The 24,856-nt window shown below is 41.9% G+C and overlaps 1 protein-coding gene across 13 annotated transcripts in view; it reads right to left on the reverse strand.

The window, feature by feature from the left end:
* ptprfb (protein tyrosine phosphatase receptor type Fb) overlaps positions 1–24,856 on the reverse strand; it is a 169,702-nt gene that overhangs the window by 81,180 nt on the left and 63,666 nt on the right. For all 13 annotated transcript variants that reach the window (XM_084369366.1, XM_084369362.1, XM_084369363.1 and 10 more), the window contains exons 3-4: positions 15,871–16,016; positions 14,794–14,935 (exon numbers count right to left, since the gene is read on the reverse strand). In XM_084369366.1, the coding sequence (XP_084225492.1) occupies positions 14,794–14,935; positions 15,871–16,016 (288 nt within the window). The remainder of the gene's footprint in view (positions 1–14,793; positions 14,936–15,870; positions 16,017–24,856) is intronic.

A 24,856-nucleotide genomic window follows, 5' to 3' on the forward strand; every position in this document is an offset into this window, starting at 1 on the left:
ATAGCAGTGTGGTGAAATGACAGGGCAGAAGGTGATGGCTTAATGTGGCTGTGTGGTTGTACTACTCAATTAGGACAGCAGTGGGGGACTTGACTATACACAAAACATGTTGGAAACACTGGCGACATAATTTGTAAAGAGAAGAGGCACTAGTTACATGATAATTACTGAAATGAAGAAAACATGATACAGTTATCACAAACCATTGTGTCAAGGAGGTGTGTCTCTGTTTTAACAGTCGCATGAAGGTGAGAAAAGATTTAGATGAGAGAAGAGAAGAGAGAGGAAAAAAGCAAAAAGGAGAGAGGAAAGGAGGAGAAGAGGAGGGGGCAGGGGAGGGGTGTATGCCAACCTCCTGCCAGCTCCAATTACCAGTGTGAGTGGAGCGTGGCAGCTAGGGCGATGGGTCTAATCAGAGCCCTGCTGAAAGAGACCCGTCCCTGTCCTTCTGTCCCACTGGGAGGCTGCTGGAGCTCAATCCCACACTAACGTCAGCCAGCGTTTTTCCCTCAACCCAAACACACTCATCTCAATGGGGGAAAACACTCCAGACACCCCCCTTCCTTCCTAACAGGGGAGCCCTGACACAGTGGCACAAGATACAAAAGTTCTGCAAAAAAAATGCCTGCCTCATTTCCATTTCAGTCTGCCCCAGTATCTCCTTCCTTTATATACTCAAGTGCAAAAGTGCTGAATATCATGTGCTGTTACTGTATGAATGTTTTAAATTAGTGTTGCGCCTGTGAAGGTCCCTTCAGAGAGAACATGCAGTCATAAAACATATGTTAAGGAATATTCATGAGAGAACGTTGCTACTACATGAACAGGAGTTGTGTGCATACTACTGCCCGCAGCATCTTGCTTCATTCTGAATCAATTGTTAATCTATTTCAGCATCAACATGGGCCATCAAAAATTAAGGTGCTCTTTTCTGATGTTCAATAGCTTATACATCTGAGCCGATCTCATTTCGAGCAAGAAATAAAAGGCTGTATGATCTCCACGTGTGCCCGTTGCAAGTGATGGATGACAACAATTAAAGGTGATGTCTCCTTTGATAGAGCCAACCAAAGGACCACGGTGACGGCAACACTGCCGCTTGCCTCATGAAATACTACTGCTCTCAAATCTACCCTTTTAAACATACATCAGTCTGTTTACTGTAGGTTTGTGCACTTCTAGAGAATATGTAGGCCATTTTGGGGTTTCATTTTCCTGTGTGTACGGATGTGTAGCATTAAGCTCTTAACTGATGCCTAAAAGTTTCAAAGAGCAATCCATTTTGTTAAATGTGTTAGTATGAAAACTACAAAGACTACAGTCTCTGGGTTTTCTATGTCTAACGGATAAAACTTTTTAATTATTCACCTCTCTGCTAGAAAGGGAAGCTAAATATAGTGCAATAAGTGTTGTCTACGTCTCACCTGGTCGTGAGTCAATCTGGCACTGAAAAGTAGACAGGCCGTCTGCAGAAACAAAGCGCGTGGCCTGCGGCTGTTTCCAGCCATGAACATTGTCGAGACAGACATTTGCATCTGCCTGAGACACGGAAGTGTGTGAGAGGTGTCAGCTGCAGCAGGAGGTGCAAACAGAAAGCCAAAGCTAACATGAGTCCAACTGAAAGAGCTCTATGAATAGTTGGATCGCTGATGGTGTGTAAAACATTCAGCAAGTTCACTCGGAAAATGTTAAACTGCGGAGGATTTACGAGGAGCGGCACAGAGGTGCGCGGGTTAGTACTGTCGCCTCACAGCAAGGAGGTTATGGCTTCAAACCTGCCAGCTGGCTGGGGGCCTTTCTGTGTACGCATGTTCTCTCTGACAACGTGTAGGTTTCCTCCTGGTGCTCCAATTTTCTCCCAAAGACATGCAGGTTGGATTAATTGGCTACTCTGAATTTCCTGCAGGTCTTAATATGAATATGCCGGCTCTGTGATTGACTGGCGACCTGTCCAGGGTCAGCTGGGATCAGCTCCAGCCTCCTGCGAAGGATTGGCTGAAGAAGAAGCTGGTATAGTTAATGGATGGATGGATTTATGAGGAACATAAAAGGGATGGTGGCATTACACTCTGTTGGACTGTGGTAATGGATAAAAATCTGAGGATTACAGTGTTTCCAGTTACAGTAACTATACAACATTACAGCTGTTGCTTATTAACATCTTGTGGTTCAGTCAACTTTCACATTGTGTGTGTTTGAAATGTATGGCAGTGCTTGCAGGAAATCCTGCGACTAGCAGTGACTAATAGGCAGACAGAAAGGCAGACAGACCCAACCAGTATTCATGTACTGCCTTTGCGCTCTTGACATGCAATGCATCGGAGGGCAAGGAATTTTCTCACATGTTGTGCCATGAGGGGCATGTGAGCAGGACCCTCTTGCTCTTCAGAGAAATGCTAGCTGGCAGAGCTCCCACTGCAGAGGTCTCCTCAGCAGGGATGACACGGCACACCCCAACATCAAAGACCCGGCAAGGAGGCCATTGATGTAATACTGTTGTAATGACATGAAAATGGTAAAAATCTCCATGGAAATGGGGGCAAATGTACAGTGTGAAATGAAATGCGAATTGAAATATGTCTGAACATCTTGACAAGCCAGTTGTCTCTGGCACGCTAACTCTCAGCCCAGGTGTTTTGGCAGTTTCTATGGAGATAGCGGTACATCAACAAACATATGAACAGCACACACAGGCACACCTGCATGCAACGGACCACCGCAAAAACACAGTCATAACAAAAACACTGTTTTTGAACGCAGTAGTTAATACATGCTACATGCTAGTGGACGTATCACTGCGCTGTTATTCTGCTGTTTATCCAAGTGTACTTGTTGCAAAAAGACTGTAATGCATGCCATGACCTTTGAAATAATACACTTTTTTGTCTGGCTGAGCAGAACATTTGGCCTTACTTCCTCGCCTACAGGCAGATAATCAATAACAGTCATCTAATCCCCCCCTCGAACTCTTTCCTTTCCTTCCTTCCCTGCCTCTCTTTTTATCATCTCCCTCTCTCCACTTTCCTATTTATCTCTACTCTTTTTCTCCTATCTGATATCCTACTTCCACTGTCAGCAGTATGATCTACGGCCCTGCCAGATGCTCCACGCCTGTTATTTATGCCGGGACGCACCAGTTAGTACATAACCGTGGCCTCCGACCATTACTGCAACCCAAGGGTGGTCTTCTGAATTCACATGGTTATGCTGACCGAGTCACCTTGCGGGACAAGCACTGCTGCACAGAATCATATCCTCCATTAACTATGCTATATGAGTAGCACAGCTGTAGGCTTTCATTTTGATATTACAGCTCTACTTCTTGCCTTGTGGTCCTACCAACAGGAGTTTGATTGAAGACCCTTGAGATTATAGTAATACGGAGTACACGGTTTGTGGTTTACTACTCATTTTAATGTAACTGCCTCCAAGATGGAAAAACCTTAGGGCTCATGGTAAATTTCTGTGGTAATGTGATGTGGCTAATAAGACAGGCTATTCCTCCAGGTGTCTCTGAAATAAGAACAAGGAGAGGACCAAAAACCAGGAAGCGTGACGGTTAATGAAAATCGGTGTACGAAAGGAAGCAGAGCGGCGATTTGCAAATAAATGAATTAATTGATCCTCTCCACAACTCAAATTAATCATCGGCAGAGCTTTATTGTGACATGTTTAGTGTAATTACGGCAGATAGGGATGGCTTTTATGAGTTCTGAGAAAGGCAGTGGATGTAGTGGAATGTGGCAGGTTCTGTTAATTAAATCCTCACTGACTGGGCTCCTGTGACAGCCTTTACTTATTCTCTCAGTCAGAGATAATGAATAATACACAAAGTCTGTGAGTCAATGTCGACAGCTTTAACTTTGTAGTGGTGAAGTGATGGGTGTTCAGAAATATCACATATTGGTATAACCTTTAGACTGCTCACCTCGAAAGAGGCAAACGCAATAAACTCATCAAAGCTGGTCAACAGAGCAAAGAGGCGAGAGAAACACGACGAGGGGAAGGTTGAAACATGACCTTCGACCACAAATTGCTTGATGGTATGTACTATTCTGTGGTTAGAGTGAATTAGCTTGCAGCTCAGGATGTTTTTAGTGATTAGATCCGCTAATCACCACGCTTAGAATAGTTGGTATGATGATCTGATCTGTGGTGAGGTTTTAACCTCAGTGTAATTACATCAGGAAAGGACCCAGACCTGCTTTCCCCAGTAGTAACAGTCAATAGCTGGGTGAGGTATCATACGATGCAAAAAATAAAAGAACGTCAAAGCAAGTGCTCCTAACTACTCTGTGTGAACATACCTTGACACTGAGTGTTTAACAGAGCAGACCAGAAGCTGAACCTTCTTGTTCAGTCAACGATCTCTTGTGAAACAGGTTAAAAATATTGATGCAGTTGTAATGCATGCAAAATCAACAGTGCCTTTGACAGCTGTAAGCAGTACGATCAACTACAACCTTGAAAAACACAGGTTAGCAGCTTAGAGGAAATGGAACTATGCCTCTTAAACATGAGAAAAATGTCAAGCTTAAGGCCAAGCTATAAGGCTGATAGTGAGCCAAGCCATTCTCCCCTGCCTTCTATGGCCCAGTGGGTAAGCCAAGAGGGCTTGGTGTGTAAATGTGTGAGGAAAGGGGGTCAGGGTGAAAGGACTCCCATTAGCCAGCTCATTGAGTGTAGGTATTAGAACTCCCCTGACATGCAGCAGGCCCATCCATCCATAACCAGTCAGGGCCTGGGGAGCCGTTGACTCACTGGCCTGTGGAGCTTTAAGGTGGACCTTACTCTTCACCTGCAGGGGTACAGGCCCAAGGTGTCATTCTTTTGTTGCGCTGTGTGATGTTTTAACTTTATTATTGTGTGATGTTTTAACTTTATTATTCTCACATATAGAATAGAGGATTCTGCACAATATGATGCAGCACAAGTGATAAATAGTTATAATATCACAATATAACTGTGAAAGTGATGCATTACCCTGTTTTTTGGTGATGTGTGTATAAATAAATGAGGGTGGGAAAAATGTTAAAATATATCAAAAATAAATGTGCTTCAACACAACTGTGGCCATCAGTTTGCAGGGCTTTCATGACAAATTGTTCATTGTCTTCCATTGTACAGTCAATTGTGTTAGAGTGCTGCCTAATCATCAGTTTTTCACGATTCATAGACAGACGCAGGCAGCTTTCCCTGTTATCAACATCATAGCATTTGGATTAAATGATCTATACTAAATCAAAGAAATACAATACACCTAATTATGAACAAGAGGTTATAATATGAAACTTTAAATCAATGAGATCAAAAGTAAGTTAGGTCTGATGTCAATGTCAATAAGCCATACATAAAAGACAAAAGCAGTGCATCTACAGCAACATGAGGTTTGGTTCTCTGCTAACATCTGCTTATTATCTACTGTTCAGCTAATTCTATTTTTAATTTCAGCCCAATTCTGATTAACAATTATTTAATAATATTATGATTTTTCTGTGCCACAGAGATAATAAATTCCATATAACAGACATCTTTAGCACCTGTCGATAAGAAGAACACAGAATGGCACCAAGATTGGGGGACAGGTTGAACCTTGGCTGAGCATCAAATACTTTTAACTAAAGTAAGAAAAACAGCATGAAGCAATGAACAAATTGATTTGCTGTAAAATTACACTGTTGCTGGCTGCAGGGCCCAGACTGCTCAGGTGTGAGTAAGTGTTTGACTTGCATTTGACCCTTCAAATATCAATTTGATTCAGGTGCACGTGTGAGTGACACTTTCTGCCACCCTGTGCGTTTGCATTCAGTAAGACGGCTTATATTTCTGGAAAAATAATATTGGATCTTCACATTTAGATGCCCAACTCTCTTTCTCTGCAGGCCCCTTGTCTGTTTCAGAGTGAAACACGGCAATCAAGTAAAAACTTCTGAGCTCAGATAACCAGAACAAATGCATACAAATGTAGGAACCAACAAAAAGTGAATCAATCCCAGGCAAAAATGACTACCTGTTACCGCACTTACACTCTGTCACTCTGAATGCACGCACGGTGAAACAATATTGATAATCACATTGGTCATGGTCTCGCAGACAAGTCTAGGGCAAAATCTGTAATTGAATAACGAAAGCCTGTTGCATCTGTTTGTGGCAGATATTTAATAGCAGATGTCAATTCACGGATATCCCTGTCTGTTCCTGACAATGTGCAGATATTAACAGATGTGCATGTCTTGTCACATCTCCAATATCTTCTGAAGCCCAGAGACAACATCCAGATGAGGAGTTCAATATGTCCTGACATACAACAGCAGCCATGAATTAAAAAGAAACAGTGACAGACTACAGCTCTGCTCTAAATAAATGCTGGACAGAAGCCAACTGCAACAGTATTTTAGTGCACAAGCTATGAAGCATAGACTGCGGACATATTAACAACTACATGCATGTTATGAGATCTTTGATAAATAATCATCGGTATTGTGGATATCATTTTTTAAAGGCCAGCATTAGAACAAGTAGAACAGTCTGGTAAACTCAGAAAAATATATCAGTTTACTGTAATGCAGCCTTTAAAACCATGATTTCCAAAATCTCCAAAGTCTCATATCATCATAACGATGTAATATTTATATATATCACCCAGCCTTAGATGACATGAAATGAGATGTTCCTGGTTTAACCCACTGTAATCTTTAAAAAAAACAAAAAAAGCAATATAAATTGCTGGATTGCTACTGTCCAGGTGTTACTATTACTGTGCTGTGATGGTGACACGAGACAACAAAGACAACTTCGACTCAGCATAATTAGTTTCTGCTTAGATAAAAGAAATGGTTCTGATGGTTTGCCCTAGAGACTGGAGCTTACATCAGCATCGTCAATGCACCAGATGATACTAAAGTGATGAATTTCATAAAATTTGTTTCGTTTCATTAAAGTCATTTTCCTATTTTCTTTTACTGCTTCTTGGGCTTTAAAGTTTGATCAAATGTGTTCTTTGGGAGACAGAGGAAAGCTCTGACTCGTTAGAACACTCCAAAAACCACTGGCCCACTTAAAATAGGATAAATATGTCCCAGCATTAGCCTTTTCTTAACACCTTTCAGGATGTAAAATTTTTCCCAAAGTGGTTTAAGTTATGGGATATATTAGAGAAATGTAAATCCTCTCCTCTTGAGTCATTAGGACAGGCTGCAGATGTGTTTTGAGTTTTATACCTAATTACATGCTTTCAACCATTTAGAAAGTGGTGGGAGGGAGCCAAAGCTGTAATGATCAAGTTAAAGAAATTCACCACACAACAAAAACATAAAAAGGCTTAAATTGTGCAGTGGTTCTCATTCAAGAAAAGGTCTTAGCTCACCTGTTTTTATCAACCACTTTTTATTAATGTTATTTCTACTCATTAACCCTCCCCTCCCCTGTCTCTCTCTCTTTCTCTCTCTCCCTCCCTCTCTCTCCCCTGAGGTCATAGACATTATCAGCACTGACGCCGTAGACATACCAGACATTGCAGTCTTTATAGATACAGCTCGCCAAAAGCATGTAGCAATTGATGGACAACTACAGATGATAAGATGTAGCCTCAAAGCAACATTGACTCCGTCCAGATGTCTACGTATAACATGGGAATTTTAGTCTGGTGTCAAACAAATCTCTTGGGACAGATCAATTAACCGGGTTAGTTCTTTCGGATATCTGCTTCCCGGTTGATTTGAATTTTTTATGATAATTTATTGATCACACACAGAAAGACTAGCACAGAGGGTCAGATATACAACAAGCTGGCAGGGATTCTTTGGGATTTAATGATGGATTTTATTCATTTCAATATTATATATTGAACTGATTCTCAAGGTTGAGAGCAAGCTCATGTTGTTCTCATTTTAATTCCCTGTGTATTTGTTTTGGTAAAACGGGCACTACAATAAAGGTGCTACAGCCCTGACCAAACTTTAAAAGCTATCTGTACCCCTTACCAGTGCCCAAGTCCTTGGAAGTAAGGATGTGAGGATGCAGATTGGGTGGCCAGGAGGGTGATTCCACCCTGCCATATTGTACAAGTCCTTGGGAGAAGCATGCATAGACAGATGCAGTTTGTATCTGTCAGGCTGGATATGATCTACGACGCCGGGCCTCCAGCCAGCAGATGGTGGGAGAAATTAAATCTGTGACACACAACGTCACAATGGAGCTCAGAAATACAGTCTGTGTTGTGTGTCTGTGTGTACACCTGTAGATCTGTGCGTGTGTATGTGTGGATGTTTGTCCCTGAATGATTTTGTTTGCGTGCAACTCTGTGCTTCTGTATTCCTTCAGCATGTTGTGACAAATAACGGCCGTGCCTAAAACGGAAGCCAAACCTGCTCTGCCGTGCCTGCGTCATTTTCATAAACATCCTACAGTATATAATGTTCAACATGACCTGTCACCTGACCACCTGCTTTCTTCAACAACATGAGGGAACTGCCGTTAAAATGGCAGCATGAATGTTACACAAAGCCACCAGCATTCAAAAAGAGAATGGGAGAGAGTGAAAAAGTAATGTGGGGGAACAGCAGTTACACAACAGACCTTATTTTGGTCATTGTGGATGATTTGAATAGCGCGAAGGAAAGGAGAGGATTAAGTTGTCGGAGGAGCAGGGCTCGGTATTAAATCATTCCGATATAGCTTCTCTATGTATTTATCTTGCCTGGGAAGAGGCGCAATGCGATTTCTATGCTGTTTATCCAGTCAGGTTTGTTGTCCGCACTTGCCTGGCTCCTGAGATATTTATTACTGGCATTGTGTCGCAGCCATTTTTTGCCTCTGCACCAGGGAATATAATGAATGCGAAGCAAATAAAGCCCTTTTCTAACCGGTGAGGCCATAATTTGTTTACTGCCACCCAACACGACCACTAAACACAGTCAACACCGTGAAGCTAGGATACTGTATTGAATTCCATTTTGAATTTCTTCAAACCGAGAGCAAAATCTGATGAGTTTTTAACAGTGCTGTATAATTATGGCCTCTTTCCTATCAGAAACTGGAGAGGCATAAAATGGACTCATAGGGCAGAACTCTATTAATATTACAAGGAGCTGCATCACTCCAAAGTTTGATGTTTGACATGTTTTCGCCGAACAAGGGGCTATTTTCTCTCCACTGCAGAAGCTTTGAATCCTTGCATATTTCTCTCTTGACCTTTCCAAAAATCACATTTTCTCTCGACATTACATGTTCAGAAACGAGTTGCCAGGGAACTTCAAAAAAGGTGTGCAGCTGGTCTGTAGGAGAACCTTTCTAATTCTCGCTCTGACAGCGGAGGATTCCGGTAATGATGGAGCTTTTGATCTGGTACCATTAGATAACATTCCTCCCTTCTAGAGACAGGTCTGCTGTCTCCCTTAGGACAGGAGGACTGCTGTTCTCCAGCACAGCAGAAGAGTCACAGAGTTTCTGCTCATATTTAAGGAATCTTCTCGAGTCACAGGGAGCAGTTTGACAGTTTTATGTTTGTTTTTGCTTCTTTATTTTGGAGGAGTTTTGCTGAATGACACTCTCCTGGGGGTTGATAGCATTTCTCATTAATACAAAGACTGGTTTGTCTGATGATTTCTGGCTTTCAACTTTTGGACTTTTGGCTTTCAACTGTTACAAATACAAGCAGTATTGTTTATACCATGTTTTTTCTCTGTGACCTCCAATTAAATGTTTGTATTTAATTTCCTTATTAAGTATCTTCCTGATTTGTTTTCACCTACTAGAAACATGCATTATTCCTTCTAAGTTACAAATCTTGGGTTGCTGTAGGCCTTTCCCAGGACTTGTCAATGTTGCAATTCCCTTGCTGCTGATAGAAGCCAATTAAAACGCTGTAGCTTTAAGGATATTGCTCCAGGCAATTCACATAATTTGGCTCTTGTTTTGGAGAAAATCTGTCACATTACAGTTGTAAAAACAGTCTATCTATCCATTGCACCACAGAGCCTCATCTGTTTTATCATCACAATTACTGTCATGACATGGCTTTGACACCACCTTAGTCATTTCTTGGTCTGAGTCATTGCATTTTACATTTTACATGCTCATCAAATGTTAACGGCGAGGAAAATATGAAATATTGCTTCGACACGGAGAAGTGGCAGCACACTGCATTTAAGACTGATGTTGTGAGCTGAGATGTCTTTTCTGGCCAGCAGTAGTTTATTTCATATATCACCAAGACAAGCACCATTTACCTGAACATTTACTGAGGCAGTTCAATTCAAGAGGGGCGCTCAAGGTCAAAACATCGGCATCGTTACCCAAGTAATGAGTCATTGTTCCCTCTGGTCATCTCTCTATACTACCCTGCAACGTCATACCACTGCTGCACTGTCCACTATATTTAACTGCGAAAGAGGTAAGGAGATAGAACAGAGGATTAGACAGAAGACAAAAAAAACAAAAGTTAAAGGGATGAGAAGGCAGGAACAGAAATGAAAGAGAGGGGAAGAGAAAGGGAAATGAAGGACTGACAGCAACAATATTTCTCAATCGCACCTCCCCCTCTGGTCTCAGCATCGTCTGCATCATTATTTATCCATACAGGTCAGACCTGCACACAGCTGACTGACTCTCTCTCTCTTACAAACACACACACACACATACACAGTCTGAGCAGGATTGAACATCTGAAAAGTAATTTTGCATGTAGACCATTATTCAAAACATCTGAGCGAGAAAAGGATGACAACAGCCAAGGATCATCAGATTTTGACTTATGACAGCAATAAAGAAACACAACTCTGTTCTTATTATTCTGCCGCTGTATCAGTGTGTGTCCCTCTCTCACTCGCACACACACACACACACACACACACACACACACACACACACACACACACACACACACACACACACACACACACACACACACACACACACACACACACACACACACACACACACACACACAATGAGAAATGGCTGAGCTGACTTTGGGCCCGTATGTAAGTCTCAACGGTGTGACCTCTCGGGGTGGGGGCGTGAGAACTGCCACGAACAAAGAGCAGGGCTGTTACAGCGTGACAGAATTACAGAGTGTCTCAAGACTCATGACTGCAAAAGTGCTAAAGCCCGATTCAGCTTTGGTGTGATAACATGCCTTTGCGACTTGCCACAGGTGAGCGACAGACTAAACTGTACATTCACAACTACGATCATCTTCCCAGGTCAAGAAGAAGACAGGGACCATTTGTCAACGCCAGACACAACATCCACTGTGGACAGAACACTGGGAACAAGTCTAGTATGGCATGCATATTTATTTATATACAACCGGAATCTTTAACACTGTATTTGGCAACATTTGACGAGCTGTGACCCAGCCACATTAACTCAGAAAGTGAAGTAACTGTCAGTGAAGTCAACTTAGTGTGTGAAAAATAATTACATCAATCACTATTTTGTCCTTTGTGTCATTCTGCTGTCAGTCCCTTGAAGGAAATTCTTAAGTCCCCTGATGCTACATAATAAGGTAGCAATGCTGATACAAAATTAACATGGGCCCATTGATTTATCAATCACAAGCAAGTGATCCAGCTGCTATAGTGCACTTCTGAACCTTGGTATTTCTTATTTACATACTACAGCCTTCTTTTGAGGACACTGAAGGCACGTGTAAAGCTGCACCAATATGGCTGTCATAATCCATATTTTGCAGGATTGGCATAACAAAATAAAGAGCCAGTATATGAAATAATCATAATTAAAGCTCGACCTTCCTTTGCTCTGCTAAAACCTATAATCCAGATCGACTTAGTGGTATAATGACTTCACCATTCTCACTGCCTCACTGGATAGGAGTGCTCAACGTATTATGACAACTTCATGCGAATGCAAAGTCACATGTACTTAAAGTCACACAGGGACTGTGAGGCTTTTCTTTTGGAGTGCAAAAACAGGAAGTTTTTTGTTTATGAAGTCATTTTTTCAACCTTGATTCATTCAGGGAAGGTCGACTGAGACGTGACAGGATTTTATGCAATGCTCAGCTTAATTTCTCTTTGCACATTCACATGTGGAGAGCTACCCCGGACGGCCACAGTCCCTTTACTATTGGTCTCTAAGGAGCTATACTGGTTTTAGTGCCTTGCTCAAGGGTACCACAATGAAATAAGTTTACAGAAGTTTAGCAAGTTCCTTCTAACTTTTCGAAGATTTTATTATTTGATTTGAAAAAGCAACATTGTGATGTGACACCAACTTCTCAAACCTTCAGGCTACCACCGCCCCATTAGGGAGGAGGATCATTAGTCTCCGTCTGTTTGGTGCTGCCCCAGTGTTTTCTTGTGTGGTGCTGCTGATATGAACTTGATGTATCGCTAGGCTACAAACAATAGTCTAAAAATAGAGTGGAGCTGACAACATTACTTTGTGAGAGTGTGTGTCTGCATGTGTCAAGGAATATGCATGACTGTGTGAATGTATGAACTGGCTCTAAGTTATCAGGCACATCCTCCGGGTTTTTGGATGAGCAGAATAAAGAAGCTATTTTGATTAAATATGATGTGTTGGTCTGTTCTCCACTGGCCTCTGTGATTGCAGCAACACTTGTGAGTCTTCCTGAGATAAAATAAGAAAACCGCTGATGGACTAGTTTAAAGGTTATCAAAAACTTTACAAAACGCAACCCACTTAATTAAGGAGCAAAACAATTTATGACATTCCTTGGTTTGCAATTTGGTGTATGCTAATGAATCAAATCAATGAGTCATCTAGATTGCATAAAAAATTATACGTCAGATAAACATCAAAACTTCCAATAATTGAGATTACAGTTAAATCTGTAATAAGATATTTTTGAATAAGCAGATAGACTCAAAGACAGGCTCAAGCCTGTTATGTCAGCTACGTCAGTGTTGGCAGAGGCCGTTCACTTTCAGGAAATATAAAACAACTTGGCAGCATTCTATTAAACTAGTTTGGAGATAAATATCTGTCTCTCTTCGTCCTGCTAAATGTTCAACAAAGACTGCGACCTCACCAGCCACTCGTTTACTTTGGCTGTCTGCCATCTCACTATGGACAGGTAGCATAGTACAGGCTTGCTTGAGTGTGTGGGCTGAGTGCAGCTGTCCACATTTTTTTTAATGAACCCACATTGTTTTGGTTTGTCAGACAAAACAGTGAGCTTAAAGGGGTTTGTCTCTGGCTAGAGGTGAAGACTCAGGTGTTGACTTTGCGGAAACATGAACACAACCAACCCTTTCATAAAACTATTCCTGAATATTCCTTTTGTAAACAACATTGCTTACTCTAGCTTTGCAAATGTGTACATCATGATTTCACTGTGACTTTAAAGATTGTATGTCGACACAGTGTTGGTAAGACTGGCATGGTTAAAGGCCTGGTTCCCATTCCATGCTTTAAATGTATGCACTGAGTGTGTGCTAGCAAAGCCCTACAGATAAAAGCATCCATCATGTGGTTGGTGTCTGCATGGTACTTGACTCTGGGCTTAGCAGCTACAACACCGAGCACAGGATCAAGGAGAGAAGACGACTTCATGCAAAGCACGTCTGCTGGTGAGAACAGTTGCTCAGTGTTGAGTAAGACTGTTGTCCGTCCTTCCAGTCCACTAACTGAGAAAATCCACACTCTGTCTCCTATTTTGCCCTCCAACACTAAGACTGTTATTAATCTCAACTCATTCATGTGCGCTTCATGTCATGTTAGTGCTGTTTGTTAGTGCAGGCAACAGCATTCTTCACGATATAGTGCAAAGGAGGGGTAGAAAGAAAACCTTTCTTTGAGCAGGAGAAAAGTCCCTTCGGGAAGATTACACAAGCCCAGCCGATGATATCATCAAATGAGCGTGCAGAGAAAAAAAGGAAGGGTGGGTGTAAGAAAGATGGGATTCGAACGGGGGATGGAAAGGCTGTATTTGAATGAGAGGGGATCTGCTTTAATGCCAGTGTAATGGCTACGGACGGCCCTAATCCTCCCGCTGGCCAGCTCTGGAGCTTTTTTTCTTGAAAGTTTCTAATGAAATCAACTCCTGCGACGACGAGCACCCACATGACAAAATTACAATCAGCTAAGGAAGAACTTCATGCTCGCAGCGCAGTGATATGGAAGGCTGAGCAGGGAGAGGTGCAGAACCCCTGTCCAGATAAATCACATACATTAACTCTGTGTGCAAGAAGGAGAGAGAAGGTCCATGGAGGTCAAACTAGCCTGAAGGCACAGAGGGTAGCACTACATGTGGAAAAATTGTTCATATGTTCACATACAGAAATTTTCTTTCAGTTCTCTGGATAAGCAGGGAATCATTAACTTGTATTATTCATGATAAGGCTTTTTCGATGATTATGGGATGGTTTGTTGTGGCGGAGGACCCCGACTGACTCATTAATAGAAGAAAGAGACAACGTAAATACAGCTTTACAGCCAATAAATGCTAAATCTTGCCTGGAACAGTACTGTGTGCCAGGTCATATATTTGCTGAATTGCTGAACTGTATGGTATCTTATTTAAAAACGCATTCCTTGCATTTTTCTTTCCCGCCTTGTGGAGTTGACATTAAGATAAATCTACCCCGCCATGACACCGCCAATACCAGGAATCCTCTAGATTTTGCAGATGTTTATGTATGAATTATTAAGTCAAACACCCATATTTGCTTTTGGATGTATCGGAATAAAAGCTTTAAAACCCAGCAGCAGCAGAAGGAAAAGGAGGTGGAGGGGTTAAAGAAAGAAAGAGTAAAGCAAGATGGAGAAAGAAACCGAGTGAAAAAAAAAAAAGACTTATCTTACCTTCAAGCACTGTTAGCTTGGCACTAGTGTTGATCTCGCCAGCACTGTTGGTGGCTGTGCACTCGTAAATGGCTTCGTCTCTGTGTGTGCGCAGTGGCTGGATCCGCAGTACGGAGCCCGAGCCATCATCAAACTCAATCACCTGGGAGAGCCGGAGCAAAGCAAAAGGCCAGGAATGTTATTTTTAGGGGCCTCCTTTTCTTTTCCAAAGATATCACTTTATTGCAACACATAAATAACATTCACTTAGACTTGCAGATTACACATTGCTTGGCTCTTGTGTTTCTGATCTGAGGTTCTACTAGTTTCTTCAGCCTATTTTCATGTCATGCTACAAAAATCTGACTTTTCAGAAGTAGGATATGAGACTGTTATACTCACTAAAAATCTAGCTCAAGGTTTAACTTAAAAACAAGTGAGAAACAACCATCATGTTTTGACTTAATTTTATTATGAAATCATATCCAAAAACACTGTGATTCACAGCAGAACCACAACAAGGATCATATAAAGTAAGACCAACCAGAAGTATTACCCAATAGCACCCCTGGCTGCCTTAGCTACATTATGTTACAGAGAAAATACTGGTCAGACACAGTGTGAGTTCCCACCTTAGGTACTTCCTTCTGTTCATATGAGTTCAAAAAGAGGGAGGGAAAATAAATCAAGTAATACATCAAGGGGATGTGTGGCCAGAGATGGTGGAGCTGAGCAACAGAAGGGGAAGGATGAGGGTGTGAAAAGAGTGAAAGAGATGAAGAGGACTATATAAATCAAGATGGAAGGAGATTAAAGAGAAGGGAAGCCTGTCTGGTCTCGCTTGGAAAAAAGAAGAGTTTGTGTGATGCTCAATAACAGGGCAATTGATTGTGTGTGCTGTGTGTATGTGTGTGCCGAGTGTGAACCCAGTGAGTGCGGATGTATCTGTGTTAATGAGAGACGGTTAGAGGCAGACTAAGGCCCACGCCTGTAATGTTTTGTCACGTGTTGTGTTTGTGCCTGTCTGTATTTATGTGTGTACACGTGGGTGTGTATGTGAATGTTTCAGAGATCTGAGAGTCACGCATGAGTGCTCACCTCAAAGCGCTGGGAGCTGACTTTCTTGCCTTTCTTCATCCAGGTGATTCTGGGTTTGGGCTCCCCGGTGGCCTGGCACACAAACGATGCAACCCCCCCTGAGATGCCTGTCTGGTCCTCTGGGGATTTGACGAAACTTGGCAAGCCTGAGAGAGTCGGAGCAAAAGGGGCAGAGGGAGATGGAAAGTGATAAGAAGCGGGAGGGAAAGAGGCAACGGAGAGCAGAGGGGAGGGGGAGGGATGAAGGTGATGTTAGTGCCAGTCACATCGGCATGTAAAACGTACTTATCTATGGGTATCACTTTCTCCACACAAAAGCAACAATGAGAAAAACACACATTGGTATTGTTGCTGTCCACACCTGCAGCTCAGTCATGGGAGAAACATTCAGTCTTTGTGTGCCTGCCTGTCACTGTATCATGTTGAATTTCTCACCCCTGCTTTGACACACAGTTTGAAACAGAGCAAAGTTTGTCGCCCACAGACAATGAAGTTGCAGTTCTAGCTATTGAACATGAGGGGCTGCATTAAACTCAATGGAAAAAACGTGTTAAGCAGATCAAATCCAACTCTACAAAAATCACAAAGAAAGAAGAGTGAGATGCTGGTAAATTAGACACGTGGGGAATTTATCAGGTTATATAGCACCCAAACATCCATTTTTGGCTTACAGGTATCAAAACTGAATGGCACGTCCTAAAACCCGAACACGGCTGCAATTATGTTGGGATCCTGTAACCTCTCTTTGACTTCTTAGATAATGTGTGTTTACGGCAACACAGGGGACTACCATGGAGAACACATACAAACGTAATTCCCATGTTTGCCTTCAGGGTGTTTTTACCGAGTACCACACCCAACATCATTATACCTAGGACAATGAAGTGTGTGTTTCAGCGCCAGCCCATCTAAGTTGACATGATTCTACAATGAGCGCACCTTGGCTGCACGCTATAGCCGCCATGCTCGATGCTTTATTTACAGCATCAGACGTGCATAATACGAGTCTGGCTTCAACAATGTGACACCACGTAGTTATTACCAGCTCCGTTCAGCTCGTGTTTCATCTCCAGAGTCATTAAAGAGGGAGGTGGGGAACACCGAAACCGTGGAGACACGCACAAAGGGGTGAATCATTATGCTGTGTACACAGAGGAGACGGCAGCCTTTCCTCTCTGAGCACACGCTGGGGAAAATCCAGCAATGGCTGCCACCATTCTTTTCTTTTTTATGTCTTCTAATATAACACTGGTGGAAGAAGGTGTCGTGGGTGGGGGTCAGCATCTAGTTAGCATAGCACTGTACCTCTCTCTGATATAGATAGGGCCTTTAGTGAGCACATTCTCAACCTCTGCCCTCACTTGGCTGGAGAGAAAGAGAGGTGGTGCTGTCTGTCCTTGCTTGAGGACAACTGTGCATAGGGGCTTTCTACAAGCGATAGAGCAGTATACAACAAAAGAGATTCTGCGGGCATACAGGCTGTGACATGTGCGAACACACATAATACTTTGATGTGAGGTGGTTACACACACAAACGCAGCTAGATGGCGGGACAGAGGTACTAGCTGAAATATGAGATGTTTGCTGTAGCTCCTGAAGAAAAGCATACTATCCATGTAGGATAATCTATGGCGAATTGAAATGCATTCTTTAAATGCAAAGTATGTAATTTCTGCTGCTAGGGGTCTCTCAATCAAAACAAAACAGAAGATGTAAGTAGTGTGGGGTTATGGGGCTTGTTGTCTTCATTGTTAAACAACCACCATTGCAGATGGAAAACTGACTGTGTGACTCAGGCACAAATGCTAATGGACAAGGTTTTATTCACGTAATGTTTAGTCCCATTAGTCCCTCGACGACTGCCTTCCTCACCCTCTGACTCTGTCACAGAAGTTATAACGGCAGGTGACCGCATGAAACGTTCTGATACCCTGAGAAAAGTTACAGATGTTTCTGGGTTTGAACTAGGGGTAGACCAATTATTGGCCTGGCAGATATTTGGGGCAGTTTTCTGATTGTCAGTATCGGCGTTCTTTGTGGATTCCAATTGCTGATCAAATGTAGTCATCACTCTGTGGTCTCACTTAATTTCCAGCCCACAACACTATCTGATTGGTTACACCCAATTATTGGTTATTGGTCTACTACTAATAATCAGTATCGGCCCTGTAAAATACATATCTGTTGACCCCTAGCTTAAACAATGTTGGAAACATTTGGGATAACGTGAGTGCACAGTCGACAAAATATACAACAAAGATCTAGTTGTGTTTTGATGCAGAGATGTTACATACTATATCTTTGAGATGACCATACAGATAACAAAAGTGCAGTCAGACAGAAGGTAATACCAAAAACAGCTCCGTACACTCAAGATAGGAATGCACTCAAAGATAGCATCTCTTCAGGACATTAAAAAGTAAAATGCAGAAATCAAGTTGAGATCATTTATTCTTGTAATGAAGAATTTTATGACCTGTTTTTCTTGGAGTAGTTCTCTGTCAAATAACTGTCAAATTAGCAAAAGAGATTAAAGCTAACATGCTCCTTTGTTTAAAAAACAATCATGATAAGATGACAATGACAAACAAATCCCCGGTGCTTTACATAACTGATAGACTGAAGTGCACTGTGGTGCAGTGTAGTGTGTGAGTAGGCAGTAATGTGTGCAGTTGGCAATACGCAGTAATCCAAACACATCCATCCATCCATCCATCTGTGACCTGTGACCCCTTCATAGTACCTAAACCCACCTGACATTTGAATGATATTTTCGTCCTGGCACTCCTACGGACAAGATTTAGACTGCAACAGCACACTGATAAATCCTCTTCTATAGCGTCAGAATGTAGCTGTGACACACATGCAGGCAGCAGCAGGGTGCTGTGCTAATGATTCAAACCTGATAAGCTCTTAAGAGCGTCTGAGAATGCATTTGTGCATGCATGGGTGGTGAGTTGGAATCCTCAAGACCTGATTATCTCAATTTTGACTTCCAAGAGTTCCTACGAACATCTGTCCACAGCAGTTCTGTTGAAGCTGATGTGAGGGGCTTTTCACTTTGTGGTTAAGATGGAGGATCAGGCAGCATTAAAGAGTTCCCTGCACATGCTTCAAATTAAAGGATGTAAGCTCATGTATTGCCGCAAACATCAAGTGAGGAACTACTGGATCTTAGAAATCATAAGGATTTTTCGGGATAAGTGGAAAAAAAGAGTAAACTGGCCCTCACTGAGCTCTTCCTGTACTAATCCTCTTAAACAAGCTTCTCCTGAATCTCGATAGTTAACCTATGACTCAGAGGCGAAACTATGGCAAATTCTGAGCTGTCCATCACTAATCCAGATCTCACCAAGCATTAAATCACAAAATCTCGACAGTTAATAGTGGTCCTAACACACTCCAACGAAAGGGCAGAAGCATTTATTTTTGGACTAAGACTCTGCTGAGTTCCTCCATCATGGTGCCACCACTGGCTGGTGAGGATATCAAACTGTTGGGTTTGTCAGTTCTTTTCTTAAAGAGACAAAATCCACACTCTGCCTGTGTCCCATTTTCGTGGCTGTCAGACACTTGTCACATGAAAACAATGGCAAGGACGAGGTGGAAAACACATAAGCCTACCTATGCAAATCCTTCACTCAGCCAGTGACTGCAAGCTTTGAGCTGCACTTCTTCTAAGCTTTGATACATCACATTCAAAACTCCTATCTTGACACACACAGCTTTAACCCATGCGCTCTTCAAACTGCCACAACTGTCAGGCCCAGTACAGGCTGCGAGGTGCCAGAATTTCAGGGTTGAAGGTATCGACTCGTGAATGCCTCATATCCCACCTTTAGTTTACTCGCGCTAACCAGATTGATGCATTGCTCTAATTACTGATGCTATCATGTAAACACAAAAAGTGGGTTACCAAAATCAAAGCGAACGCACATCTGAACAACAAGTCAATCGTTCAATCTACTGGTTATAATTAGCAAATTAATGCACAGGAAAGATCAAAAAGTGATCTACATGCAAAACAGTGTTGCTGTACACAAACACCAGCATGGTGTGTGAAAAAAAAGCAAACACATTTGTTGCTAGCGGAGCAAAAGGGCTTTCATGTTACAATTAACGAGTAATGAATACATGAGTTATCTAAGCTAAACAACACAAACAAGTGGAAACCCTAAATTTTACATGTCTTATTTTGTGGGACTAACAAGGTGTTTCTTATTTGCTTTCACATATCCTCACAGACAACCTGAAAAATGATAGGGTTGTTAGGGAAATTAATGCAAACACTTTTAATGTTGAATGTTCAAAGACTTAATCTAGGAGTAGTTATCAGTAATATTCTTGATATTTGCTATTTACGCTGTAGTGTGTACACAAACCAGGTGTATTCTCCTTAAAGGATGCATCACCCTGTGGACTTGAAATTTGAGGGGAGGCTATTGACAAATCTGCATAGATCCCTGGTTGAGACAGTACAGAGGGAGCCTGGAGGCTGCTGATTGCTCTGTGTGTGGGGGATTAAACAGCTTCTCTCAGTTAACCTAATGCCTGCAGCAGTATTTGTGTGGTCTGAGGTCATTAGAGAGATGAAAGGTACAGGGGGTTCCCCAAGTCCGGTATTGCTACAGGTGTTTTATTTTTCACTAGACAGATTTCAAAGTGTCGGGAACACCCGTCAATGTACAGTTAACAGTAAAAGTCTTTAAAAGACAGGATAATATAGAAAGCGGTGTACTAAATTATTCATTCATATACAGTTTTCCCCTGTTCTAACCCACTCAAAGCAGTGTTACTGTGATGTATGTTTCCTAAGCTGCTATAGTGTTCAGGGTCCTCAGAGCAAAGCTTGTAATAAATGCAGAGACAGCAGGGAGAGTCGTGTAAATGGCACTTGTGTGGCTAACAATTAGTGTATTCCCAAGCCTGCCAGAGTGCCCAATGAGAGCTACTCTGTGGTGTAGAGTATCAGGGATCGATACACACAAGGCAGAGAGAAAACCATTAATTCTTATTAATAATGGATTAGCAAGTTATCATTTTCATGAGGCAACACTTAGTGGAAATTTGTCTGATGGCATCAGCACTGGTTGTTTTAATGGAACACTTCCATTAAGGCCTTTTCGGGCCATTAGCAGGCAACTTGTTTGCAATTAATTCCATATAAAGCTGCCTCCAATGTAAGTTATTTACCCCGATAAAGTCAACTGCACTTCAGGCTGTTTGTTTATACCAATAAACATAATGTTTGCTATCTACACCTCTCTTTTATAGCATTTTAGCATTGTGTTTTTCTTTTTTTCAAATGGCGCATGAATAGAGCACATGACTCAAGCACAGTTTTGTCATCATCATCTCCCCATGGTGGATGTATTTCAGGTCAACATGATTTATTTTTATCATGTGGTTTTAAAATTTTAATTTCCATTTTGTCACATTTAGTTCACTCCACTTGTTCTTGCTGAGTCGATCACACCACATCATGTATGCCCCTAACTGTGAACTGGCTAAACAGATACTTAGCAAGGTAAATGAGACACATTGTGGATGTTTTAAGCTCATTTAAATGAGCATAAATATCTTTAGCCTGAACTTTTTGTACCACAAAGGTTCAGTGTCTAGTTTTGTCACCTTAGACTAAAGAGATCCTGGTTTCAAACACAACTAGGACCTACATAGGCGGAGTGAGCTTATTTCTTCACATGTCTCAACAGGCTTTTGCTGTATGGTCTTGTTTGGTTGCACTATCCACTCCCTCTCATTGACAGTCAGTTCACACTGCATTGACTCCTGATAACACAGAAACTTTTGTGAGAATGATAGTGTAGTGGTCGAAGATTGATGGAGCTTTATAAGCTTTATCAGAACTTCTGTGAAATCACACGAGCAATGTGATTCATCATCACTGGGATAGTGTACTTAAGGCAAAACGTCTAAACCTATAGAAGAGAAAAAGAAAAAGAAAAACATCAAACTTTCAATGCCCTCATGGACCACGAAGACAGGCTTTCAATCAGGCCTTCCAGCCCTCAGTGAATTATTCAAGAAAGCAGAGAAGAACAAGAACTCTAAGTGCAATTACCCTTCACTTCTCTCTTCCCAGTGTGAGCAACATTAATGTAATGGCTTTCATCTTCTCGAGCCTATTATGAAGGAGGGAGGCATCTCTCAAGCCTGTTCTCTCTTTCTCTCTTCTTGTCTGTCAGTCAATAAATGACATTTGGGGAAAAAAGAAACCCACACACACAATGTGCTTTGGTGACCAATGCCTCGAGTGGGCATTTAAAAACAACTGTTTAAAAACATGCGAGGATAAACGCTTCATTGTGTAGTTTTTGATTGTGAGGATGTGGGTGTTCCGGGTATCACACGATTTTGAGTCTGAGGTTTTATATTACCTGTGGTATTTCAACTGGCGCCCAAACTGAATCCAGTCAAAGATGACTCACTATTGTGGCTTCTTTCAACCCACCTGCTTCCTTAAGGGAAAGTTTTAACAGACATTAGATAAAGGTAGGCGTTTCACTATGATTTCTTTGCTATACTTTCTTAACATAAATCTACTTCTGTTGCACGAGGAAAAATATAAAACTTAATGCTCTTTTAATGAAAATTAGAAGTTTAACCAGCCTGGGAACCAGACGAATCTGCCGAGATCATGTTCTATTTGCTCTGACTGATATATTTGGCCCCCCTCCCGTTCAGACAGATATTTGAGACTTGTTCCAGTGCAAATAAAATGTGTCTGGCCAATCACAACTGTTTATCTAATATGGGGTAGGATTTATATGATGACTGTCACTGGTCCAGATTTGAAAAGTCACACATCAAATGTTTTGCTTCTCTGATTTGTTGGAGGGTCTCTCTGGTCCGTCCAGCAACTCAACAGGCTCATAAAAATGTCAAACTAGGTATTGCTGATTAAATATAACATTCTGTTACAGCATAGTAAAGCGTGACGTATACTTGATATTTGGGGCCGATTCCAATACCGATATTAGGGAGTAATAATATCAGCCAACTGATATATCAGTCAGACTCCACTGCAAATAATCTTTTCAGAAACCCATTTTAGTGTAAAGTTTAGCTGTAATTTGAGAATGTTTGTGATCGGGCCAAGAACTGTGTCACTCAGCGCTGCATCACACATTTCATTGCTCTGATTAGTTGGAGGCCAATCCAACTACGTCCAGAAGCATTCTGGTCTGTGCCTGTTGGAAATCAAAAATGAACTGAGAGGGACAAGACTATTAGGCATTTGTGAAATAGTCTGACGATGCCAGGCTAATGTTTTACAGTTTCCACTTCTCACTGCTAACACCCATCAGTTCTTGCTGGTTGGGGAGTCACCATATCATTATTTGAAAACAACTGATATATGGCTTCTCACACAGTATGGACAATGCAAATGTAAAATGCAAACTCAATGATTCAAATGAACAGCCTCTTTGTGAAGTATGCGGCTCTTGCCAACAAGACAAGCCTGCTAATGTGTCGGCTGAACTGCACAGCTCATCTGCATAACCCTGGGGCTACATCACCTCCGATGTTCATTTAGTTCACTTGATGAAATGTTCTCATTTGCGCTGTCATGAAACTAAGTGTTTTTCCATTCTGAAGCTGTGAAGGACGACTGACTGCTGCATTTAAAGGCATGTGTGGGTGGGTAGAAGAGTGTCAACCCGGGGACACACGCATGCAAAACAAAGTGCGAGGAGGGAATAGAACATTTTGAATGCAGCTTGAATATGTAATAAAGTATACAGCATGGCACCTTTGTAATGGAAATACAAACTACTCTGTGAATTTGCTCTGAGAATACAAAAAGAGATTTGGGCAACTGATGGAGGGCTTTGTTAATGCTGCTGGGTAAAGTCCAATGGTCACCTTGGCTCAGACCCTAACATTAATAGACCAGTGTGGGGAAAATGTTAAGTGTGTTAAGTGATCCCAGGAGGAGTTGGGTTGGTGGCTCTGCTGCCGTGATGGCTTCTTGCTTCTTCAGAGATTCCATTTTGGGGTTGGCTTCATCATCCATCACCACGCACCCCCTTGCGACCCCACTAACCTCATTAATTTGCTTCCCCTAGATTAGCCCTCCTCAGAGACCTCAAAGAGCTCCTACCATTGTTCTCATCGTCTCACCCACACGGCCCTGAGGTCTTAAGTAATTTGACTCTCCACTAGCCAAAATTGAGGGAGAAATTAAATTATGTTACTGTAGGGACGTGGAACAACAAAGAGATTCTGGCTTTACATGTGCTTACAGGCTCTTTTTCGCTTCCCTCCTGATTTAGCATCTTTGAAAAGCTAAGGTGACCATTTACCCATGAAATAGTTCCCACTTGAGATCCAGCCATGTTTTATGCTGCTCCATGTCCACAGGCTGTTTGGGATGAGTTAAATGCCTTTAAATGCACCTTGGAGGATGCTCCAAAAGTAAACAATACACAGGTGTGTGGCAAAATGCCTGTGAGCTACTTGATTCTGTCCTATTTAAAGCCTGCTATCTTGAATTTCTCCAATCTCAGAGTCTGATCATTGATTAGGAGGATGTGACAAAAAAGCTGTATGAGCTTCCTTTAATACTTCGAATAATTCCCATATAATATTGCTCAACACAAATTAAATCCACATCAACTCTTCAGCATCAGCGTAATTATTTTCAATCAAAGTGGCCTAAGATTAAGTGAGAATGTAATAAGCAGCAAGTAAGAAGGAACAGGGAGGAATAGAAGTGTTCAGTTTTCAATAAAGCCATTGCTATGAAAACAGAATTAAAATGTCTCTCTCCGTCTGCCCTTTTCTGGAAGGACACTGGCGGTTCTTGTCATCCTGTGGCATTGCCGAATCCGGGACACAGCAGCGGGTTTGGGTGACTGCCTCTGGCCCTGCTATTGAGCTCCCTAATTAAACTATTAATCTCACATCATTAACCTCCGATGACCCTACCCTCCCTCCATTCTGACATTGCTGCACTGGCTTA

Source organism: Pagrus pagrus (genome assembly GCF_965226575.1).
Source record: "Pagrus pagrus genome assembly, chromosome: 12".
Classification (NCBI taxonomy): domain Eukaryota; kingdom Metazoa; phylum Chordata; class Actinopteri; order Spariformes; family Sparidae; genus Pagrus; species Pagrus pagrus.